The sequence below is a fragment of the Nymphalis io genome, chromosome 1, assembly GCF_905147045.1.
Source record: "Nymphalis io chromosome 1, ilAglIoxx1.1, whole genome shotgun sequence".
NCBI classification, from domain to species: Eukaryota; Metazoa; Arthropoda; class Insecta; order Lepidoptera; family Nymphalidae; genus Nymphalis; species Nymphalis io.
The window spans coordinates 9,811,963-9,831,300 of NC_065888.1; the positions used below are offsets into that span (position 1 = coordinate 9,811,963).

At 29.3% G+C, this 19,338-nt stretch overlaps 4 protein-coding genes across 4 annotated transcripts; 2 read left to right on the plus strand and 2 right to left on the minus strand.

Annotated features, from left to right (window-relative positions):
- Positions 1 to 2,101: 2,101 nt before the first annotated feature.
- Positions 2,102 to 5,835, minus strand: LOC126768306 (nucleoside diphosphate kinase 7). Its single transcript, XM_050486325.1, has 7 exons — positions 5,602 to 5,835; positions 5,240 to 5,520; positions 4,844 to 5,005; positions 4,480 to 4,678; positions 3,848 to 4,093; positions 3,559 to 3,672; positions 2,102 to 3,483 (listed from the first exon to the last, which is right to left on the minus strand). The coding sequence occupies exons 1-7, from the start codon at positions 5,602 to 5,604 to the stop codon at positions 3,343 to 3,345; spliced, it is 1,146 nt and encodes a 381-aa protein (XP_050342282.1). The 5' UTR covers positions 5,605 to 5,835; the 3' UTR covers positions 2,102 to 3,342.
- Positions 5,836 to 6,976: 1,141 nt separating this feature from the next.
- On the plus strand, positions 6,977 to 14,004 carry LOC126781687 (nucleoside diphosphate kinase 7-like). Its single transcript, XM_050506658.1, has 9 exons — positions 6,977 to 6,997; positions 7,075 to 7,341; positions 8,003 to 8,386; positions 11,605 to 11,882; positions 12,178 to 12,339; positions 12,760 to 12,958; positions 13,303 to 13,548; positions 13,623 to 13,736; positions 13,861 to 14,004. The coding sequence occupies exons 1-9, from the start codon at positions 6,977 to 6,979 to the stop codon at positions 14,002 to 14,004; spliced, it is 1,815 nt and encodes a 604-aa protein (XP_050362615.1).
- LOC126768391 (ARL14 effector protein) lies at positions 13,808 to 14,633 on the minus strand. The gene is made up of 3 exons (XM_050486418.1): positions 14,415 to 14,633; positions 14,179 to 14,322; positions 13,808 to 14,100 (listed from the first exon to the last, which is right to left on the minus strand). Exons 1-3 carry the CDS (start codon positions 14,492 to 14,494, stop codon positions 14,019 to 14,021), a joined length of 306 nt encoding a protein of 101 aa, XP_050342375.1. The 5' UTR covers positions 14,495 to 14,633; the 3' UTR covers positions 13,808 to 14,018.
- A 1,588-nt stretch (positions 14,634 to 16,221) lies between these two features.
- Positions 16,222 to 19,302, plus strand: LOC126769133 (DNA-directed RNA polymerases I, II, and III subunit RPABC4). Its single transcript, XM_050487773.1, has 3 exons — positions 16,222 to 16,449; positions 16,799 to 16,891; positions 19,167 to 19,302. The coding sequence occupies exons 1-3, from the start codon at positions 16,386 to 16,388 to the stop codon at positions 19,187 to 19,189; spliced, it is 180 nt and encodes a 59-aa protein (XP_050343730.1). The 5' UTR covers positions 16,222 to 16,385; the 3' UTR covers positions 19,190 to 19,302.
- Positions 19,303 to 19,338: the final 36 nt, after the last annotated feature.

Here is a 19,338-nt window from a genome sequence, read left to right on the forward strand (position 1 = left end):
GAGCTCCAAGCATTTTTTAAAAACTTACTAATGTTTAGTCACGATCCTACAACTAAAAAACTATTATTAATAATACAATCGCAATATAGAAGTAGAATGAGATTATTCGTAACATTTTTGGCATTAAGAGACAATGTTATTATAATATAATTAGATATAATCGTAAAAAAAATATCACTGTGAACATCCGTACATTCTTAAGCTTTACAAAGATTATTATATTATATTGTGTGTTATAAAGCGTACATATATACACTTTAAATATGTTAATCAGGTTTTTTATAGAATATATGTGAATTTTTGATGGCATAAACAATGAACAAAATTTTAAAAATAAGAGTAAAAGTTTCTGAACCATTGTATCTACATCTAAATAACAAACGATGACTATGTACATATATAAGTTCACGTTATATCTGTGGTAGGACTTCAGACTACCTAGTCTGGGTGAGTACCAAATACACACTAATTATATTAAATGTTCAATAGCATTTGCTTTGCTTTTTTCTACTTTAAATGGTAAGTTATTTACATGATAAGCAATCTGCTCCCATATCGATCATTTGCTCTACATAAGCAAATTAAAAAAGCTGGTCTATTCTGATTATAAATTTGGAACGTCTCAAGAATTAATTTTAAAATAAGATGGTTCATAGCTCTTTTTGATTATAACATTTTTCAATTTATAAAGACCTACAATACTTGAATAGCGAGTTTTTTTACAAATGTAACCTGTATTATAATAAAAAACAGAGAACATTAGTTTTAATAACGGCTTAAATTGTCACATATTTTAGATTTAAAAATATCTTAATATAAACCTAAAAATAAAATTATTCGAAGGCTCAATATTTACCACAAAATCAATGACTAAGTTTATAACCTTCCTTCGGATATGTTTTAAAATGTGGACATTGATAGTAATATTTAACTAATATTTCTCACAATTATATTGCAATAAAACGTATGTTATTGATATACAGGTCCTAGCAAATATAATGTCACAAACAAGCAGCCAATTATATTTTGCAACGTATAATACATATTATAAAATTTTGTATAATATTATAACCTTTTGTATTTTTGTGGATTATTTAAAAAAAAAATTTAAACTAATTATTTATTATTTCAGAGTTTTTATACGGGCTTTTATACCCTTAACTCTTTAACTGTCGTCACCCGAATAATAATTACTATAAATAGACATTAAACTAAATGCTGTATAAAATTGAGCTCATTTAAAGTTTTATTTTATATATATAACTTTTATTTTTTATGAAAACCGTAAGTGACGTGTGTTGTGTTACTTTTGCTGTAAGCTTAAGTGGAAGAGATTTTAATATGTATATGATGAAATGAAATGACTCAAACACAAAGGCATCGCCACTTTACTAACGGTGCGGTTGACTGCTAAGTTATACAATATTAATATACTTATAGATAGATACCGCATGTGCGTCAAATTCTTTGAAAACAACGTGTGCTACTTTTATATTCTTAAATAAAATCATATCCTTCCTATTATTTTAATTTAATTTATTTTGATGTGCCTGCATGTTGCATCTACATGGAGCATCACCATATACATTTTAGCACAATTGGTATACACGGAGTGACGACGACGACTTCCTCATTGACTCGATACGTTTTTTTTCAGTTCATCCTTGTAAGAGTACTTTTTTGGTGAGCTGGCAAATTGTACCGAATAAATCTTGCCATATTTTTTTGAAAATAATTTATTATTAAAAAATCTTGTAATTGATTCCTCATTAGGTACATTTAACGAGATTTTCGACAAAATTATTATTAAGTAATGATCTTATTTAAAAATCTTATTTATAAAGTTTATTCATTGATTAACGTAAAAGCCACGAAAAAATAATCATTCGCTTCAAAATCAGCTTCGTTTCCAACATCGATTATTTGTAGGATTAAGACAATGGAAAGCGCATAAGAGCTGAAGGTACGCGGTGTTGACACTGCGTGAAATATATATAATGTATATATATATAATTGTATTCGATGTTTTCTCTTGCCGCTTAACACAAAATGAATTATAAACACAGAGTATATGAATATTCACTAGTACTTGTCCGGATTTAAATCCGCTAAATCATTTTAATACATCAAAAGATCATTCGGTTAAAATTTCGAATGTTATTTATATTTAATAGTAACTTTTCTGCAAAAAAATCTTAGTAGCAGACTGTTGGAAGTTGAATCACTGAGTGTGATCAAGTGATGCTCTCCATTGTCGATGGTACCTGATCTTATTCCATTATCCAATCTCATTTAACTTTGTTATTGAGGGGTAGGGCACGTATGTTAAAAATCACACTTGTACATTATCTGTATCTGCTACGCGACAACAGAAAATCCAGTCAGTTGGACATTCCTTTGGAAAAGGTGAACTACCTTTATCACGTTATTGTTGAAAAGAATAATTATTGCTATTTAATTCTTTATAGCATAATTTTAACAATCTATAATCAAGACATGTTTATACGTCCATATTTGTCACAAGATCGCACTGCCATATACAAACGTACCTATTGAAGGCTGAAGATGACATTAACCAAGAATTTTAAACGCAAGTTAAAATCAATCTTACATAGACTAAATATCAATCATCCGAATCAACATACTCGAATAATGAGCTATATATGAAATGCTTGTGACCCATCTTAAAACTCTGAAAGTTGAATTTGAAAGTTGATTGATGAGCAATCAGATACATGATTTATGTGTATCCAAAAAAAAAACACAAATCTTACTCTTAATTATATTAGTCTGCTAACACAGTCGCTTATGAAACTTAAAAACAGGGACGCACGTTATATAAAATAAATAGTGAAAAATAAATAATTACAGTGCTATTTATTATGCAAATAAAAATTATGTGTAGAAAAATAAAAACTCAGTCTTCATTTCCATAGCAAATTACATTTTGTTGGTTTGAATCTCAAATATTAATAAAAAGTGCAATAAAAAATCTACGAGAATGGCTATGAAATTAAAATATTCTTATTTTTTTACTAAATACCATCAATGTTTCTCTACATAACTATCCATTTTTAGTGTTTTGCTAATGCTAAACAAATTGTATAATATACCTCTGTAAACCCTATAGTTTGATGACCTTAGACTGACATACATATCACTAGATTTTTTATTTTAGAATGAACAGTCTAGCTTATGCTTGATTTGTCTTCTTTATAAAAGTTCTTCTGTATTCTGTATTACATTACAATTTGATTCCAGACATACATTCTACCAAACACCTTGACAAGTAAAAAAATGTGCAACCTAATCACAAATATCAACAGTAAAGACTGATGTCTTTTAAAGATCCAATATTTTGAAGAAATACTCAACTTCTAATGAGCCATCTTCAGCTAAATCACTGCAGTGTATTGCATTTTGCACTTTTGTCTTTCCAAATTTCGCCCTTAATGAATGCGGACGTAAAAATCTAGCAATTTCCTGTGGCACAATAAAAATATATGTATTATTAACTTTAAATAGTAATTTGTAATTTATTTTTTATTGAAAACATACCGGATCTGATGGACCAACTAACTTCCTGAATTCCACTACAGTATTGACATTTTTGTCTTTGGCAACAATTTCCATTGCAACGCAAGGGCCACTAGATAACTCCTCAACCATACCCTGTTGTTTTAATATTGATTAGCGAACATACAAATACGAATAACATAGTTCTGTATTAACTTAGAAATTGTCTAAAATAACATTATGTCTTGAAAGTGCCATCAAGTTATATATCAGTATTTTTTTAATATGAATCAGTTTTAAAGATAAACATGCTATTTAAGTATAACATTACCTTGTACTCTTGGACTATTCCTTTGTATACTTCATAAAATTCAGCTGCATTAATATTTTCCACAATTAACATATTCAATGCTGTAACATTAAACCCTCCATCATCAATAACTTCCAATACTGCTCCTAGCTTTCCTTCACGAATTGCATGTGGTTTTACAATGCATAGAGTGCAATTGGACAGAGTAGCTGTTAACCGAAGGCGGACAGATCGTAATGCTGGTGGTGGAAAAAAATAATCTATATCCTGTAAAAGTGAAAATAAGACAGACTTTGATAACATTTATTCATATTTTCTACAAAATAAATTTTATTTTATGATATCTACACATGAGTACCGAAATTGTTTTTTCTCCAAAATATGCGACCCTGTAGTATGTTTTATGCATGTTGGGTACTAACCCAAGGGTATTTTTGTAATGTCTAAAGTTAGTACTTTAAAAATACCCTTTAATAGCAGAATTATAGATAAAAAGCAATTAATGCCTATGTATATACCATAACATAAACTACTCAAAATATCAATAACATTAAAACAGTAGACATTAAACTATTTTGATTGTCAAATAACAAGATGATCACTGACCCAGATCAAATACTGTTATGTTATACATGAACACCACACCTATTTACCTCTAGTGCATCCTCAGGGCTAGATGACACATGGGCACAGTTTCTTACAGGATCTGTACCATATAGAGCTCTTATAGTGCCTGGTTCAGCTTTCAATGGATCTTGATTACCAAGTACTTTTATACATGCCGACACAGAATCTTTACCTACTAATTCCAAACCATATACTTGCTGTCCGGTAAGATAGTCTAGAAGAAATCTGAAATAGTTAACATAGTGATTAATATAAATTTGGTTGCAAGTTTATTTATGCAAGTTTTATTTATTTAAATATGTATGTAAAATTGAGGAATCAGTCTGTTTTTTTTTTTTTATTTACATATATCTTTTTAATAAAAATGTATTTTAAAACAAGCAAACTTACGCAAATGTTGGATCTGTAACAAGTTTTCTATATAGAAAATTAATATCATCAGCAGTAAGGAGAGCTTTTTTCATTTTAGTTATCTTCAAACCTTGCTCATAAAAATGAGTTAAGATCTTACCAGCCATTTTAGTTGGAAGTGGCTTAATCATTGCAAATGTTCTGGAATTTAAAATGCATTAGTGTTAATAGATTATTTAAAGACTGATAGTTAAAAGGGAATTTTGTATGATATTTGATTGATTTTTTAAGAAAATTTGAATTTTATTATATTAAAATAGAAGAAAACATGTAACAAACATTTATGGTAAAATTATTATTATTTACTTTATTATAACTTAATTGTTTATTAAACTATTTTAATAACTATGTATTTTAAATAAATTTAGTACATACACTTGCATATCCTTGTGCAATTGTGTTCTTGTAGCTTCACAAGCGAAATCAACGATTTTTATCAACCTTCCTAAAATCTGGAGAGTCGATCCAATATAAAAGTTGTCTAAATTTACTCCATTTACTTTAACTCTTCGAAGAAAAGTTTTTCGGTTTTTTAAATCATACATTTCTATTGTATCATCAGTGGGGTAGAAAAATACATTGAACCGGCGAACGAGACTGGCTTGATTATCATACCATTCTCCGATAAATGAAAACTTGTCACCATAAGCGCCTTCCTAAAATTTAATTAATCTTTTTTGTTATATAGATTTTAATATAAAAGTTTTTAGAATAAGGTAATCAGACAGCTTGTATACCATTTTTGAAAAAAGACAGTATTAAATTTGAAAAATAATATGCATTATATAGTTGAATATAGTAATGGTCTTCTACATAATATTAATACACGTTTTATTATTGATCAACTAAGTTTGTAGGCATGCGCGATACAAATCGTATATAGATACAATATCTATATATCGGTACAAAATCTAATATCTAGATATCGGAGCGCACAGTATCTATATATTCGGATATCCACTGATATCGTTTCTGTATAATCTGTATACGGTATTGTTATGGTACTAAATCTAGTATCTAGATATCGAAGCGCACGCACAGTATTTATAATATTCGGATATCCACCGATATCGATCTTGTATACTCTGCATACAGTATATCCGATATCGAATATCGTTGTAAATTTGTAAATATCAATTGTCAAACGAGTAGGCGCGAACGCGAGTAGGATTGTTAGTGAGATATCGATATATCGAACTTATTTGTTATTTATGTTTATTATAATTATGTAATATTTTTAACGACATATCGATAGCTTGATATTGAAGTATAAATATTAAAGCTTTATATATTTTTTAAATAAGTTTTTATTAGAATTAATCTTTTAGTGTCTAATAATCGCAGTAGTCGAGCCGCCGAACATATAATACAACGAGTATTTTTTTAAATCTCACTGAAAAATATTGGTACACATAATTGTCTTATTTAAATTAAAAAGTAATAACTAAGAACTTTACATTTGTAATTTTATTTGCTTTATAAATATACAAGATTTAACTGTATTAGTAATTTTTACACTGATTTACGTTTTATTTTTAATAAAGCCGATATATCGATTTTTTTTCGATATATCTAACTCCAATATGATGCATTTAAAAATATCTCGATTTTGAATATCCGATATTTTAAAAATATCCAGTTGATATTTCAATATTTATACTTCAATTCTGTATTAAACAATATTCGATTTATAAATACGTACTCTTACTGGTTTTGGTTGTTTATTTGGCCTTGGGTGTCATTTTAGAAATTGCTATTATTATTTTTTACGATCTATTTTTAGTTTCGTTGTTTTATGTTTTCGCGATCGCGCTTATTAGTACGACATAATTCAATAACTCTCTTTCTTTTTCGAAATTTAGTTTTTCTTAACTCATTTTTTTTTTCTTGTTTCTAGGTAGATGTATTTAATAATTTGTGTTGTGTTTAAAATATTTTGAATAACTGTACATATTATATTGAACAATTAAAGAAAATTAGGTATTTAGGGCAAGTGCAGTGTAGTGTAGTGTTAATTAAAAATAATTTTAAGGGATAGTTATTAGTTAGGTTAATCTTTTTATCAAAATATCTAAATCTTAATATATAAATCTTTGTATAAAAGGAAAAATTATGTCTCGTCCGAATACGAGCGTAATTTGGAATTATTTTGATAAATTCAACATTGTAGACAAAAAAGCTAAATGTCGTATTTGTTGCGACATTTATAGCTACAAGGGCTCTACAGGAAATTTAAAGGCGCATTTAAAAAAAAACATTTAGACGCTTTTACTAACATAAGTGCGGCACAACAAGAAACTAAAGCTCAGCAGCAGCGGCAGCATCAACAACAACTGTCTTGTTCGGTGCAGGCGGCAGTGAACGAGCCTGGTTCATCTACCGTCACGGGCATTTCTCAGCAGGCGCCAAAACAACAAACCTTAGAAAAATATGGTACTACGAAGAGAATCTCCAACGACATGAAAAAAAAATTGACCGTGATTTACTAGAACTTTTCATTGACAGTTACCAACCGTTCTCATTGGTGGAGGAGAAAGCTTTTAAGAAATTTACTAGGTGGATTCCTGGCTACCAACTGCCGAGTCGAAAAACCATTTCCAATGTGATGTTACCTGCCCTTTATGAACAAATGAAAGCCGAAATAAGAAATAAGACGACAACGCAGAATGTATTCCGAAGCGCTTAATGCAGGAAGTTCCAACACGATGGAACTCTACCTATCATATGGTTCAGCGCTTTGTGGCCCTTGAACAATACATCCGGGCAACAATTGCAATTCTAAAAAAAGATCTACCCATAATTACAAACGAGGGCTGGCGCATCCTTTCTGAATTTGCAAAAATATTACAACCATTTGATCAGGCCACAGAGACGATTAGTGGCGAAGCGTATATTATTGGAAGCTTAGTAATTGTACTTACACGTTGTCTTATGACCGCCTGTGATAATTTTTTATCTGAAACATTTCATGACGCGTCAAATGACCTTGTCTGTCGTCTAAGAACAGGGTTAGTAACAAGATTCGGGCATGTGGAAAGGAGCAGAACATATAGCACATGCACATTTCTTGACCCTCGATACAAATTGTCTGTATTTAGCGACAAAAATGAAGCTAAAAATACAAAAAGCCATGTGCAGGAAAAGCTGGTTGAGTTGATTGCACTAGATACCACACAGGAGCAACAATCTGATTCCTATAGTAGTGATGCCAATACTGATGGATTTCGGGCCATACTACAGCATATTGTAGGACCAAAAAAACACATAGTTGGGACACCTTTGTCCAAAGCTATAAAGGAGATCAACACATATTTTAATGACGATATGCTGCCAGTATTCCACGGAGACAAATGGAACTGTCCTCTGGGGTGGTGGCGCGAGCACAAATTTGCTTACCCATATTTAGCTAAATTGGTAAAACAATACAGCAATATTATGGCGTCATCTGTTCCATGTGAACGCATATTTAGTAAAATGGGAATAATTATAAATGACCGTCGGACGAGACTTACATCACAAAAAGTAAGACAATTGACGTTTTTAAAAGTCAATTTAGACCAAAAAAGATTTGAGCAATAACTTTCAAGAACAATTAAATTTAAGATTAATTAAAAAAATGTATATATGATGAAATGAACTTTTAAATACGCCTGCATTACTCACATTGTATTCTATGTAAGTAATTAATAAATAGAAAAACATCGCTATTACGCAGTTAGTCCTAAGCCTGAAAAAAGTATGAAGGAAAGTTCATTTCAATGATTTTCAAAATCATAACACTAATATATCTATCAATAAATTAATATTAACTTATTTAAGCATGCTCATAAATATGTACAAAATAGTAATGGTTTATATAAAATAATACATTATATGCTATAAAATAAATAAATATTTTTTTTAAATTGGATAAATTTGTTAGAAATACTTATTTATGTACTTCACTTAATATATTTAATAGACTTGTGTCGCTCGCGAGCGAGATATAAAAGATATATATCGTACTAAAAGAGCGAGTATATCAGTAGCTCATCATTTCCTAAACTTTTACCTCCTAGTAATAAGATTGAATTCAGATTAACTCAGAGAGCGAATGGTGAGCGAAACAGATAAGATGAATAAAAATATGTCAGATTGTGTTCTGAATGTAGTGATGTCAGACTTTAAAAATTATCAGGGCCGTAAAATTTAGCAGTCTTTGAAACTAGTACGCCATACAAAAATTTAAAATAAAAGCATTTGGTTGGAAAATAATAAAATTAAATAAATATTTCGACTATTATTAATTCAGAACATTTATTTTATTTTATTTTATTTCGATCATATTTTTTTACATTTAAACAACTTACTGAATTGAACTAAATTATAAGAATAATGTATATGAAGATAAAAATAATTTATCTGATATTTTTATTTGGATACTTGGAAATTATAGTACAATAATTGCGTCACACCTATTTTTGAATATATTTGTAATATGGTTTTTTATTATGTGACGTCTGGTAACACTATCGCCTAGCTCAATAACAAATAGCTCCTTACATTTTTTTACTTCGTTCTGTTCTGGCTCTGAGCGAGATATAAAAGAGTGATATATATCTTAGAGCGAAAAGATATATATCTCTTTTTTCTTCTTAATGATATAGTTTGCGCAGGTCTAATATTTAATAATTACATATTTCTATATTGTATTTGATTAAATAAAAATATAATCGGTTTCAGAACGATTCATAAATACGACTCACGTTTAGGTTATCTGTTGATATTTTTTAAAATATCGGATATTCGATATCTACGTAGACAGAGAAACAAAGCTTAGTTTCTCTGTCTACGGATATCTAGATATTTTATCCGTTATGGATATTATGATATTTTTACTGGTATCGGTTGTTTGACCTTGGGTGTCATTTTAGAAATTGCTATTATTTTTATGATCTATTTTATTTTCGTTGTTGTTGTTGTGCGTTGTTAGCTTTATAATTTAATAACTCGCTTTATTTTCTAAATTTTAGGTGTTTTTCGTAACTCATGTATTTTTTCTTGTTTAGGTACATGTATATAATAATTTATGATGTGTGTAAAATAATGTACATATTGTATTGAACATTTCAAAGAAATGAGGTATTTAGGGCAACTGTTAATATTCATTAAATGTAATTTTAAAGAATGATTTTTAGTTAGGTTAATGTTTGTGTTAAATACAATGAAGAATAGTCTCGTCCCAATACGAGCGTAATTTTCGATAAATTCAACTGTAGGCAAAAAAGCTAAATGTCGTATTTGTTGCGACATTTATAGCTACAAGGGCTCTTCAGGCATTTTACAGATATTTTTAAAAGTCAAATTAGATTAAAAGAAATAACAGCTATTACTCTTTCGACAACAGTTAAAAGAGATGTATATACGAAGAAATAAACTTTTAAATACGCCGGCATTACTCGTTTTGTATTCTGTATAGGTAATTAATAAATAGAAAAACATCGCTATTACGCAGTCAGTCATAAGCCTGAAAAAAGTATGAAGGAAAGTTCATTTCACTGATTTTCAAAATCGGAACTGCAACATATCTATTAATAAACAAATATTTACTCTTTTAACCATGTTATTATCAATAACAAAAATAAACCAATACATAATATATGCGATAAACACAAATATTTTTTAATATTGGATAAAACCAAGGTTAAAAACCAGTACAATCTGATATCATCTGGTACTGATTCGATTTCCGAGTACCATAGACTCGATACAATATCTAGATATTGAAATATATAGATACGTTATCCGATATTCAAAACCGATATCTAGATACGATACGATATCGCTTCAAAGCGATATTACCCATGCCTATAAGTTTGGTCTTCAATATTACTATAACATAATTCATTTCAATAAATAGTTATAACAATTTAACAGTGTGTAACAGATTAAGTTATGTATATTTTAAGTTTAGGAACGTTATTCAAAATGTAAACAAGTAAAACTCAAAAGTCAACAAATCTGAAATGAGAAATCTGTTTGTCTATGCACATATTATGTTAAAATTTGATCTATGCAATTTGCTCTATGGCCAATAGCTATATATATTATATTAAGCTAACCTTCGAGACTAACTTATAAACACTTTAGACAGTACTTCCTACTGAGTACTATAGTCAAAGCACCTGACTTGGGTAAAATGTATTCAGATTAATGATTAAGTATTATGATTACAATATGTAAATATTAATCACGATTACAGTACAACGAAAGTAAACGAAAGAGTAAAGTAAGTTATCGTTAATCTGATTACCTACATATTGCAAAAGTCTACATAGCACGGTTATATAACACTATTGACTTTTGTAACTAAATAAATTGAAATAGAGTACTTTGATTAAAAATTGCAACATTCTAAACAGAACATAGACTTTTTCCTTCGAATAAAGTTATAGTATTATTGTTTTTCTATATATAAACCTGTCTGATACAACTGATGATAATCATTTTATATGGAATTTGATATTCTCTTTGGTAATATTGTCTATATATAACAAATAAATTGTCAAAAAATAATATCGTTGTGTCGTCAGTATAGCTTATTCTGCCTAAAAAATATATAATATATCAATTATTTCCGGTACCTAAATCTTCTAAAATTTGATCAATTTTAAAAATGGTAGCCGTGTTAACTTTTGTTTTACTGGATTAAAATTTATAAATTTGGAACTGATGTCATATTATATTACCATTTTTTTCAGACTTACGATTATTTCGATAAATACACGTTTCTTTGCGAAATGTATGACGAAGACGCTGATGAAATAAAGGAATTAATATTAAACTTTTTTCCATTTGACAATTCGATTCAAGTTATTGACTCAAAAAAGGCTAAAAATCTGGTTAAGCGTGTTCATTTACCGCCTTTACAAATGCAAATGCTACAAATAGGAAATATAGTTAATATATTTTCCAAACTACTCTATATAAGAGACTGTGCACCTGCCACTCGAAAAACTTTATACCATAACATTCAAAGGTATCATTCTTACAAAAAAGTAGTTTTTCCTTAATAATGCTTTAAATGACTTTTCGTGCAGCTGATTTAGAAATAATTATTATTTTTTATCACCTTCTTTTCATTACTTTGAAGTCCATGCAATATGACATGTTAAAGATAAGGGCATATTCATATATATATTAACATAATAATGTTAATCATAATTTATTAACTCAACCAAGTTTATAACTAGAAGCAGACAGCTCTATTTATTATATCAATAATGAGGTGTTTCTATGCAATTTTACTGAACAGGTCAAAAAACTTTTTACAGTACTTTTGCTTTAATAAAACCTGTACCTCCAAGCTCTCATGGTAAAATTATAACATTCATAATGAAAAAAGGTTTTCGAATTGTTCGTATGAAGAATGGAAAAGTAAGCAAAGATTTTGCAAAAGAGCTATATAAAAATCTTTCTGGCAGTAATATGTTACCGTTAGTATATGACACTATTTTTGTGTAATAAAATTATTATAACTTTTGAAAACATCCACAGGACCACCTGAATCAAGTAAATGATGAAGTTCTTTTCCCATTTAATAAAATTTCTCATTTGCTTGTATGAAATTATTTCACCTGAATAAACATCTAAAGGTCTAATTGTTTAGATCCCAAAATCTATCCGAGATTGGGCCAAAAAAAATATAATTCCCTATTAACTGTATAAGTACTCATGTATATTATGTTTCATTAAGTATTTCTCTTTTTAATTTTTAAGTTAATTTATTATTAGATACTGATCTTTTGCTAGTATATTTAGCTCTTTACAGGCTATAGAAAAATATTAACAGTATCGGTTTTTTTTTTTTAAATAAAACGATCCAAATTACGCAAACTTCAAATGTCGATTTGTAGAATTGTAATAGATTACATAACAACTGGAGAAGTGATTGGTTTGGAACTGGTTGCGCCTGATGCAGTGAAAAAATGGCGGACATGTTTAGGGGAAACCGATCCTGCAACCGCAGCACCAGGCACACTACGGCGACTTTATGGAGAAAATAAAGTTAAAAATGTTGCCCATGGTTGTAACACCATAGAAGATGCGGCCCAGGTGTTTTACACATTTTGTACATTTTATATCTTAGTATTTTTTTGAATGATATAAGTTTAATTCCTCTTCTCATAAATTGTATAACAAAAACATTTTACGACAGTATTCAATGTTCACTCAATAATATTTGCGATGCGATGTATAGGTGCATAATAAATAATAAGTATATGACATTAATAAAAAAAGAATAACTTTTAAGGTACCTAACAAATTCATTTATAAGCTCAATAATTAGTTTTTTTTTAGTAAGTAATTTACTTATTTCATAAAATATAAAATTTTAAATAAGTTAAGTAACATTTATTTACTTATAGAAAAAAAAATTATTTAATTATTAATTTCAGATGTTGGATTTATTTTTTAGCTATGATAATGGAGTCCCCAGAATACCTTTCCGGGCGACCTATAAAAATTGTACTTGTTGTGTTATCAAACCACATGTTGTTATTGAAGGAAATTTGGGCGCAATTCTTGAACAAATTGCAACATCTAAATATTTTTACATTTCTGCAATAGCTATGTTTTCTGTAAAACTAGTAAATGCTAAAGAATTTTTTGAAGTTTATAAAGGTGTTTTGCCAGAGTATGAGGTACACCTACACTGGCATTTTTTTTATAAATACATAATTAATAATATTTTTCATCAGTTCAATTACATTTTAAGGCCATGTCTATACACATAGCAGAAGGAAATTGTGTTGCTTTAGAAGTTAAATGTAATGATCCAAATATAAACTGTGTTTGTGAATTCAGAAAACTCTGTGGACCAAGAGACCCGGTAAAGAAAACATAATATTATTTATAATAAACATTGTAAAATAATTAATACTGATAAATAAGAGTCGGTAATGTCTTTAAAAATTTATTTAGCAATTAAATTAAGCTATTTTGTCATATCTCAGGAACTGAGTCGTCAACTATATCCTGATTCAATCAGAGCACTTTATGGAAAAAATATAGTACATAATGCAGTCCATTGTACAGATCTACCAGAAGATGGTGAATTGGAAGTTGAATATTTTTTCAAGTTATTAGCCAATGAATGATTAGAACCTTATAATTATTTTCGTCTGTAGACGTTCCTTATGACAAAATCATTCCCTTCTATTTCAATCTTTTCATACATCCATTTTCTGTTTACCCTAAAAGGTAAAAAAAATAATATTAAATATACTGTTTGCTAAAAGTTTTTAGTAATATAAAGTTAGTATTCAGATTACCTGCATTCATGTCCACATTTGTTAGATGTACATTTTGGACAAGGGAAGTGACACCCAGGACAAACTTCATCTAAACAATCGCAAAGGTCCTTACCAGTAGCAGCTATTTGTCCACGCTCATTATAGATCTTTTTAGTATTGCGACTGAAAAGTTACAATACGGCAAATACATAGCAATTTGTCGTGTAAAAAGATAGATACTTCATATCAATAATATACAATAAATAGATACCGACTTCATAAAATAACTTTTTCGATTCAATTTTCGTCGTTCACGGGCTGATGTTTCCGGATCAAAGTTTTCCAAAAAACGCATTTTGGTGTTGTTTTCTATTTTTTCAATTATGATTTCACAGTTCTTGATTCCGAGAAAATATAATATAATAATATTTAACTTTTGCTTTTTATTACCTACTGGATATTTTAGAATACTTGACACTTTGACAGCTGATATTTGACAGTCGACAGTTCGAAACTATACCTCGTAGACAGGGATGACATCATATCACATTAAAATCAAATTTTGACTAGAATCGTAGACAGAGAAACAAATAGACCAAGGGGCCGTGAAACCGCGATTGAGACAGAGATAGTTTGTTTATGTGTGCGTATAATGTTGCCATAGTAACTGCGTTCCCTGTTTTGGGAGATAAATAATTTTCAGAATTTAATTAAAACAAAATAAGTTTATTAAATTTTACTTTTTAATATTTATTATACTTTTTTTTTAATTAAAATATTTTTTTGTTTTCCAACCACACCCAAAAACTGTTGCATTGTTTGTTTTTATTTCCGTTATCAATAGTACTTCAGCATCTTAAATGGTACTGGATTAGCATTCTCCTTAGAAGTTGAAATCAAAAATACTCAATTAAATTATTACTAAAGAATGGTTGCCACATTGATTTCTATGTTAATCTCTTGACTCGGAATGTAATAATATTATAAATTCATGAAGAATGTTAAATAATGGTGTCGTTAGGAAATTATAAAAAAGAGAACGAATAAATAAAAATAACTACTAAAAAATTATTATTTAGTTATTTTTTAGTAGTTATTTTTATTTATTCGTTCTCTTTTTTATAATTTCCTAACGACACCATTATTTAACATTCTTCATGAATTTATAATATTATTACATTCCGAGTCAAGAGATTAATCATATCTTTTGTCCCTTATCGCGTAACCAGTTTTAGTATTACTTGATTAGCGAAACAAACTTGACAGTTGGTGCGTTCATTGTGTTTATCGTTCAATTTTACTTATTTTTATGTTAGAAAGTGATCCTAATCCAGTGAAACAACAGAGAACCAATCCTTATATCATATCGTCGGTTATACAATGGTGCATTGTCGTATTAAGTTTGTTTCGCTACTTGAGTAGCCGGCCTTGATAAAACTGGTTACGCGATAAGGAACAAAAGATATGATAATTCTATCTCTGTCTATACCATTTGTAACGTCATTCGTCATTGCGTCTATTAGTTTCTCTGTCTACGTTGAGCGCAAAATATTTTGCTAATGTCACGTATAAAATAGATGACACATATGATAAGATTATTCGGTTTCAAATTTTGAATCGTTTCATGATGAGTGACTGGACATTTTGGTAACGTCATATATCACGAATCTGTTGCAGTGGTTTGATAACCACTGCAACAGATTCGTGATATATAAATGGAAATCCAAAAGTCCTATTCATTTAAGCATATATGAAACACACACTTTGGCGTTAATTTCAATGTCATGACTTAGCCCATTCGTTATCTGCGTCCCTGCAGGAGTGTATGGGAGTGTGTATCTTCATAATGAAGTAAATGCTTGCAAAATGAAAAACTCAAACCACGTGGCTTTAACTTTATACACATTTTAACATATTATATTTTTTAATTATATTATTATTAAACAGCTGGTTCTGGTAATCTGTAAAAGTATCGGTATCAAATAAAATACATATTGATACATCGATATTTTTTGTCGTACATATATCCGATTCATGACGACGTTCGACCTTTCGACAATGTAATTTGACATTTAACATCAATGTGAGCACGTTGTTGTGTTTGCTTTGTCAAAAGTGAAGCTAAAATCATATGTAGTGGTTAACTGGTTAAACATTAATATTTAATGTGAATTTATTTAATATTAACTTCTATTATATCGCTTTTATTTACGCTTGTATATTACAATAATTAATTACTTAAAATCATGGCTGACACAAGTACCAAGGAATCATCCGTTACAAAAGTTCCTATGATATATGTCTGTGGCGGTAAAAACATTCTCTTTATTTTTATTACAAAAACAACATGATGCAAAGTTACTATGTTTTATTTGAAATTATATTGTTTTTTTCTATATTAAAATTTCCTTGGATTTGACCGTTGACTTGCTTGATCTTAAGCATCGACACGGTCTAAGATGTAGCACGCTTGCCTAAAAGAAACCTGTTCACTCTGGATTTGCCTTTTGGCTAACTAATTAAATTTATATTTTGCTTGTCTAGATTGTTAAATATAATTATATATATAAAATATGAATTGTAATCTCGTCTCAAGTATCTTATATACTCTATATAACTATCGTAATATTTAGCTTATATTCATGTTTTTATATTCCAGAATGCCACAGAGAAAATGAAATTAAACCAAGAGATCCCATACGGTGTAGAGAATGCGGATACCGAATTATGTACAAGAAAAGAACAAAAAGATGTATCCTTTTAATAAATAAATCTATGTCAAATATAAGACAAGATTTTAAGAGTGAATTAAGGTTTAGGCCCAGACCTCATGAAATTGGTTGTCCGTCATATTAAAGAACAAAGGTTTAAGATCTTCTTTATTTTATGAATCTAATTTGCTTTTATAGTATGAATATGTTAATTGCATAAATAAATTTATTTTATTTAAATAATGAACTAGATTAAATTAAATGTTAGGAATACATATTAACACTAAATAGAATAGAAACTACAATATTAGGGCAGTTAGTTAGTTTGGTAATAAGCATTACAAATATGTGTAATAACATGGTAACAGCCTGTAAATGTCCCACTGCTGGGCTAAGGCCTCCTCTCCCTTTTTGAGGAGAAGGTTTGGAGCTTATTCCACCACGCTACTCCAATACAGATAGGTGCAATACTCATGTGACAGAATTTTAGTAAATTAGACACAAGCAGGTTTCCTTACGATGTTTTCCTTTACTGAATAGCATGAGTTTTTTTTTACACTTAATAGGCAAGCATTTGACTGTTGACTTGCCTGATCTTAAGCATCGACACGGTCTAAGATGTAGCACGCTTGTAAAAGAAACCTGTTCACTCTAGATTTGAAGACACCAACATTGTACCTATCAGGAAATATGGACTGAGGCAAAGCATTCCAGTTTCACAGTGCGAATGATGAATGTGGAATCAAAGCGCTTCATACTTTGTTGGGGAATTTCCACTGTGTACCTATGGCGCTTTAGTCGTGTTTGCCTGGCCGTTCGATAGTAAATTAGTTCATGTAATTCCTGCGCACATTCTCCGAAATGTGTCCGATAGAAGACTGACTGAATTCACATGTTCTTACCACTGGGTCAACTCAGCTTTTCTTTTTGTTTAATTTCGCATTTAATAATTTTGGCAATAAACAGGCATTTTTACATTAATTATTAAATAGTCTTCCAAAATAAATGTTTGGAATATGCACAGTGGTATCTAACGGCAGTTCCTATGTTTTAAAGGCAGAAAGAGGTCGCATTACACAAATTATATTTTCTACTGTGTTATCTATGTAACACCTACCTGACAATCAATTTTATCATTTAAAAAATAACTGGTTACTGAGCAAACTTCAATACTTTGTTTCTGTTCCAGTTTGAGTGGTAAATTAGAATATATATAAGGAGCATAATTTTGTGACTTTTTTATTAAAGTAAATTTTACCTAAATTAAATTATATTATGAGAAAGAATATTTTAAGTTTCATATTAAATAAATAAATATTTACAATACCGATAGCTTTTTATAAAAGACATATGTCCTGTTTAAGAAGGCCCTGAGGAGGAGAGCAGCCGGGATGGCTTTGTGCTGCTATACATAATAGAAAGAAAGACATTGTTCAGTTTTGTGTCAGCGGGTCCTTACTGGTCCTGGAAGTTATCTATGGACTTTGTTTATGGTCTGAATGTGACCCTATATAACTGTGGAATGCTTTGCCTGAGTCCGTATTTCCTGAGAGGTACAATGTTGGTGTCTTTAAATCCAGAGTAAACAGATTTCTTTTAGGCAAGCGTGCTACATCTTAGACCGTGTCGATGCTTAAGATCAGGCAAGTCAATGGTGAAACAATAGCCTATTGTGTAAAAAAAAAATTGTCATGCCATTTCAGCTTGGATTTTAATATTAGCTTTAAATAAGTATATCATTCAAATATTAGTGTAAACTGGGTTAAAACAAACCTTGGTCTTCAGTGCTTACTGCATCTACTCTAATAATTATTCAAAATATATACATATTTGGTTAATATGGGATAGAATACTCGACAATTTTTTTTTGACATGGATATATTATGTGTGGTGAAACTTTTACTTATTTTTATAATATATTTTTCATAATATTAACTAACGATTTTTTTACGCAATTTATTCGCTCATATCGCATCCTCTCCGTTACCTAATAAATCAGTGTGGGACAAGACTCCTCCAACATAGAGTTTGCGAAGTCCACGCGGGGCAAATTCATATAAATTAATAATAACCAATAATCATTTAAGTACTGCATTTTACAACAAGTAGTATTCTTTGTACTTGATGATTTATGATGGAATAATTTAAGATATCCCTTATTATTATAAGAATAGTAGAACCTACTATTATTGTGGCTATTGATTGTGTTTAATTACGTAGACAACTATACTAGTGTACTGTTGCTTACACTAATTTTAAATTCATATGAATCGTGAAATATATATATAATGCAAATTTCCTTAACTAGATTTTCAGTGGTGGTATTTGATGCGCGATGATTTGAAGAAAATAAAATAAGTGTTGTAATTTTACATTTACTTTAATCTTATCATTATAAAATATCCATCCATATAATGTATAGTAAACAATAAATGGGCAAATATTTGACATATCCTTTTTTTTTATTTAACTTTGCCTTTATTTCTAA

What these genes read in the sequence shown, in the direction of transcription:
- LOC126769133 (XM_050487773.1), top strand. Translation starts at nt 16,386, where the DNA reads ATGGCTGACACAAGTACCAAGGAATCATCCGTTACAAAAGTTCCTATG. An exon ending in TATGATATATGTCTGTGGCG is followed by an intron (nt 16,450 to 16,798) that starts GTAAAAACATTC and finishes TTTATATTCCAG; the next exon opens with AATGCCACAGAGAAAATGAA. An exon ending in CAAGAAAAGAACAAAAAGAT is followed by an intron (nt 16,892 to 19,166) that starts GTATCCTTTTAA and finishes CTAGATTTTCAG; the next exon opens with TGGTGGTATTTGATGCGCGA.
- LOC126781687 (XM_050506658.1), top strand. Translation starts at nt 6,977, where the DNA reads ATGTCTCGTCCGAATACGAGC. An exon ending in TGTCTCGTCCGAATACGAGC is followed by an intron (nt 6,998 to 7,074) that starts GTAATTTGGAAT and finishes CGACATTTATAG; the next exon opens with CTACAAGGGCTCTACAGGAA. An exon ending in ACATGAAAAAAAAATTGACC is followed by an intron (nt 7,342 to 8,002) that starts GTGATTTACTAG and finishes AGCCATGTGCAG; the next exon opens with GAAAAGCTGGTTGAGTTGAT.
- LOC126768306 (XM_050486325.1), bottom strand. An exon ending in GTTACAGATCCAACATTTGC is followed by an intron (nt 4,679 to 4,843) that starts GTAAGTTTGCTT and finishes TAACTATTTCAG; the next exon opens with ATTTCTTCTAGACTATCTTA. An exon ending in GCCCTGAGGATGCACTAGAG is followed by an intron (nt 4,094 to 4,479) that starts GTAAATAGGTGT and finishes TCACTTTTACAG; the next exon opens with GATATAGATTATTTTTTTCC.
- LOC126768391 (XM_050486418.1), bottom strand. Translation starts at nt 14,494, where the DNA reads ATGCGTTTTTTGGAAAACTTTGATCCGGAAACATCAGCCCGTGAACGA. An exon ending in CGAAAAAGTTATTTTATGAA is followed by an intron (nt 14,323 to 14,414) that starts GTCGGTATCTAT and finishes GTAACTTTTCAG; the next exon opens with TCGCAATACTAAAAAGATCT. An exon ending in AAATGTGGACATGAATGCAG is followed by an intron (nt 14,101 to 14,178) that starts GTAATCTGAATA and finishes TTTACCTTTTAG; the next exon opens with GGTAAACAGAAAATGGATGT.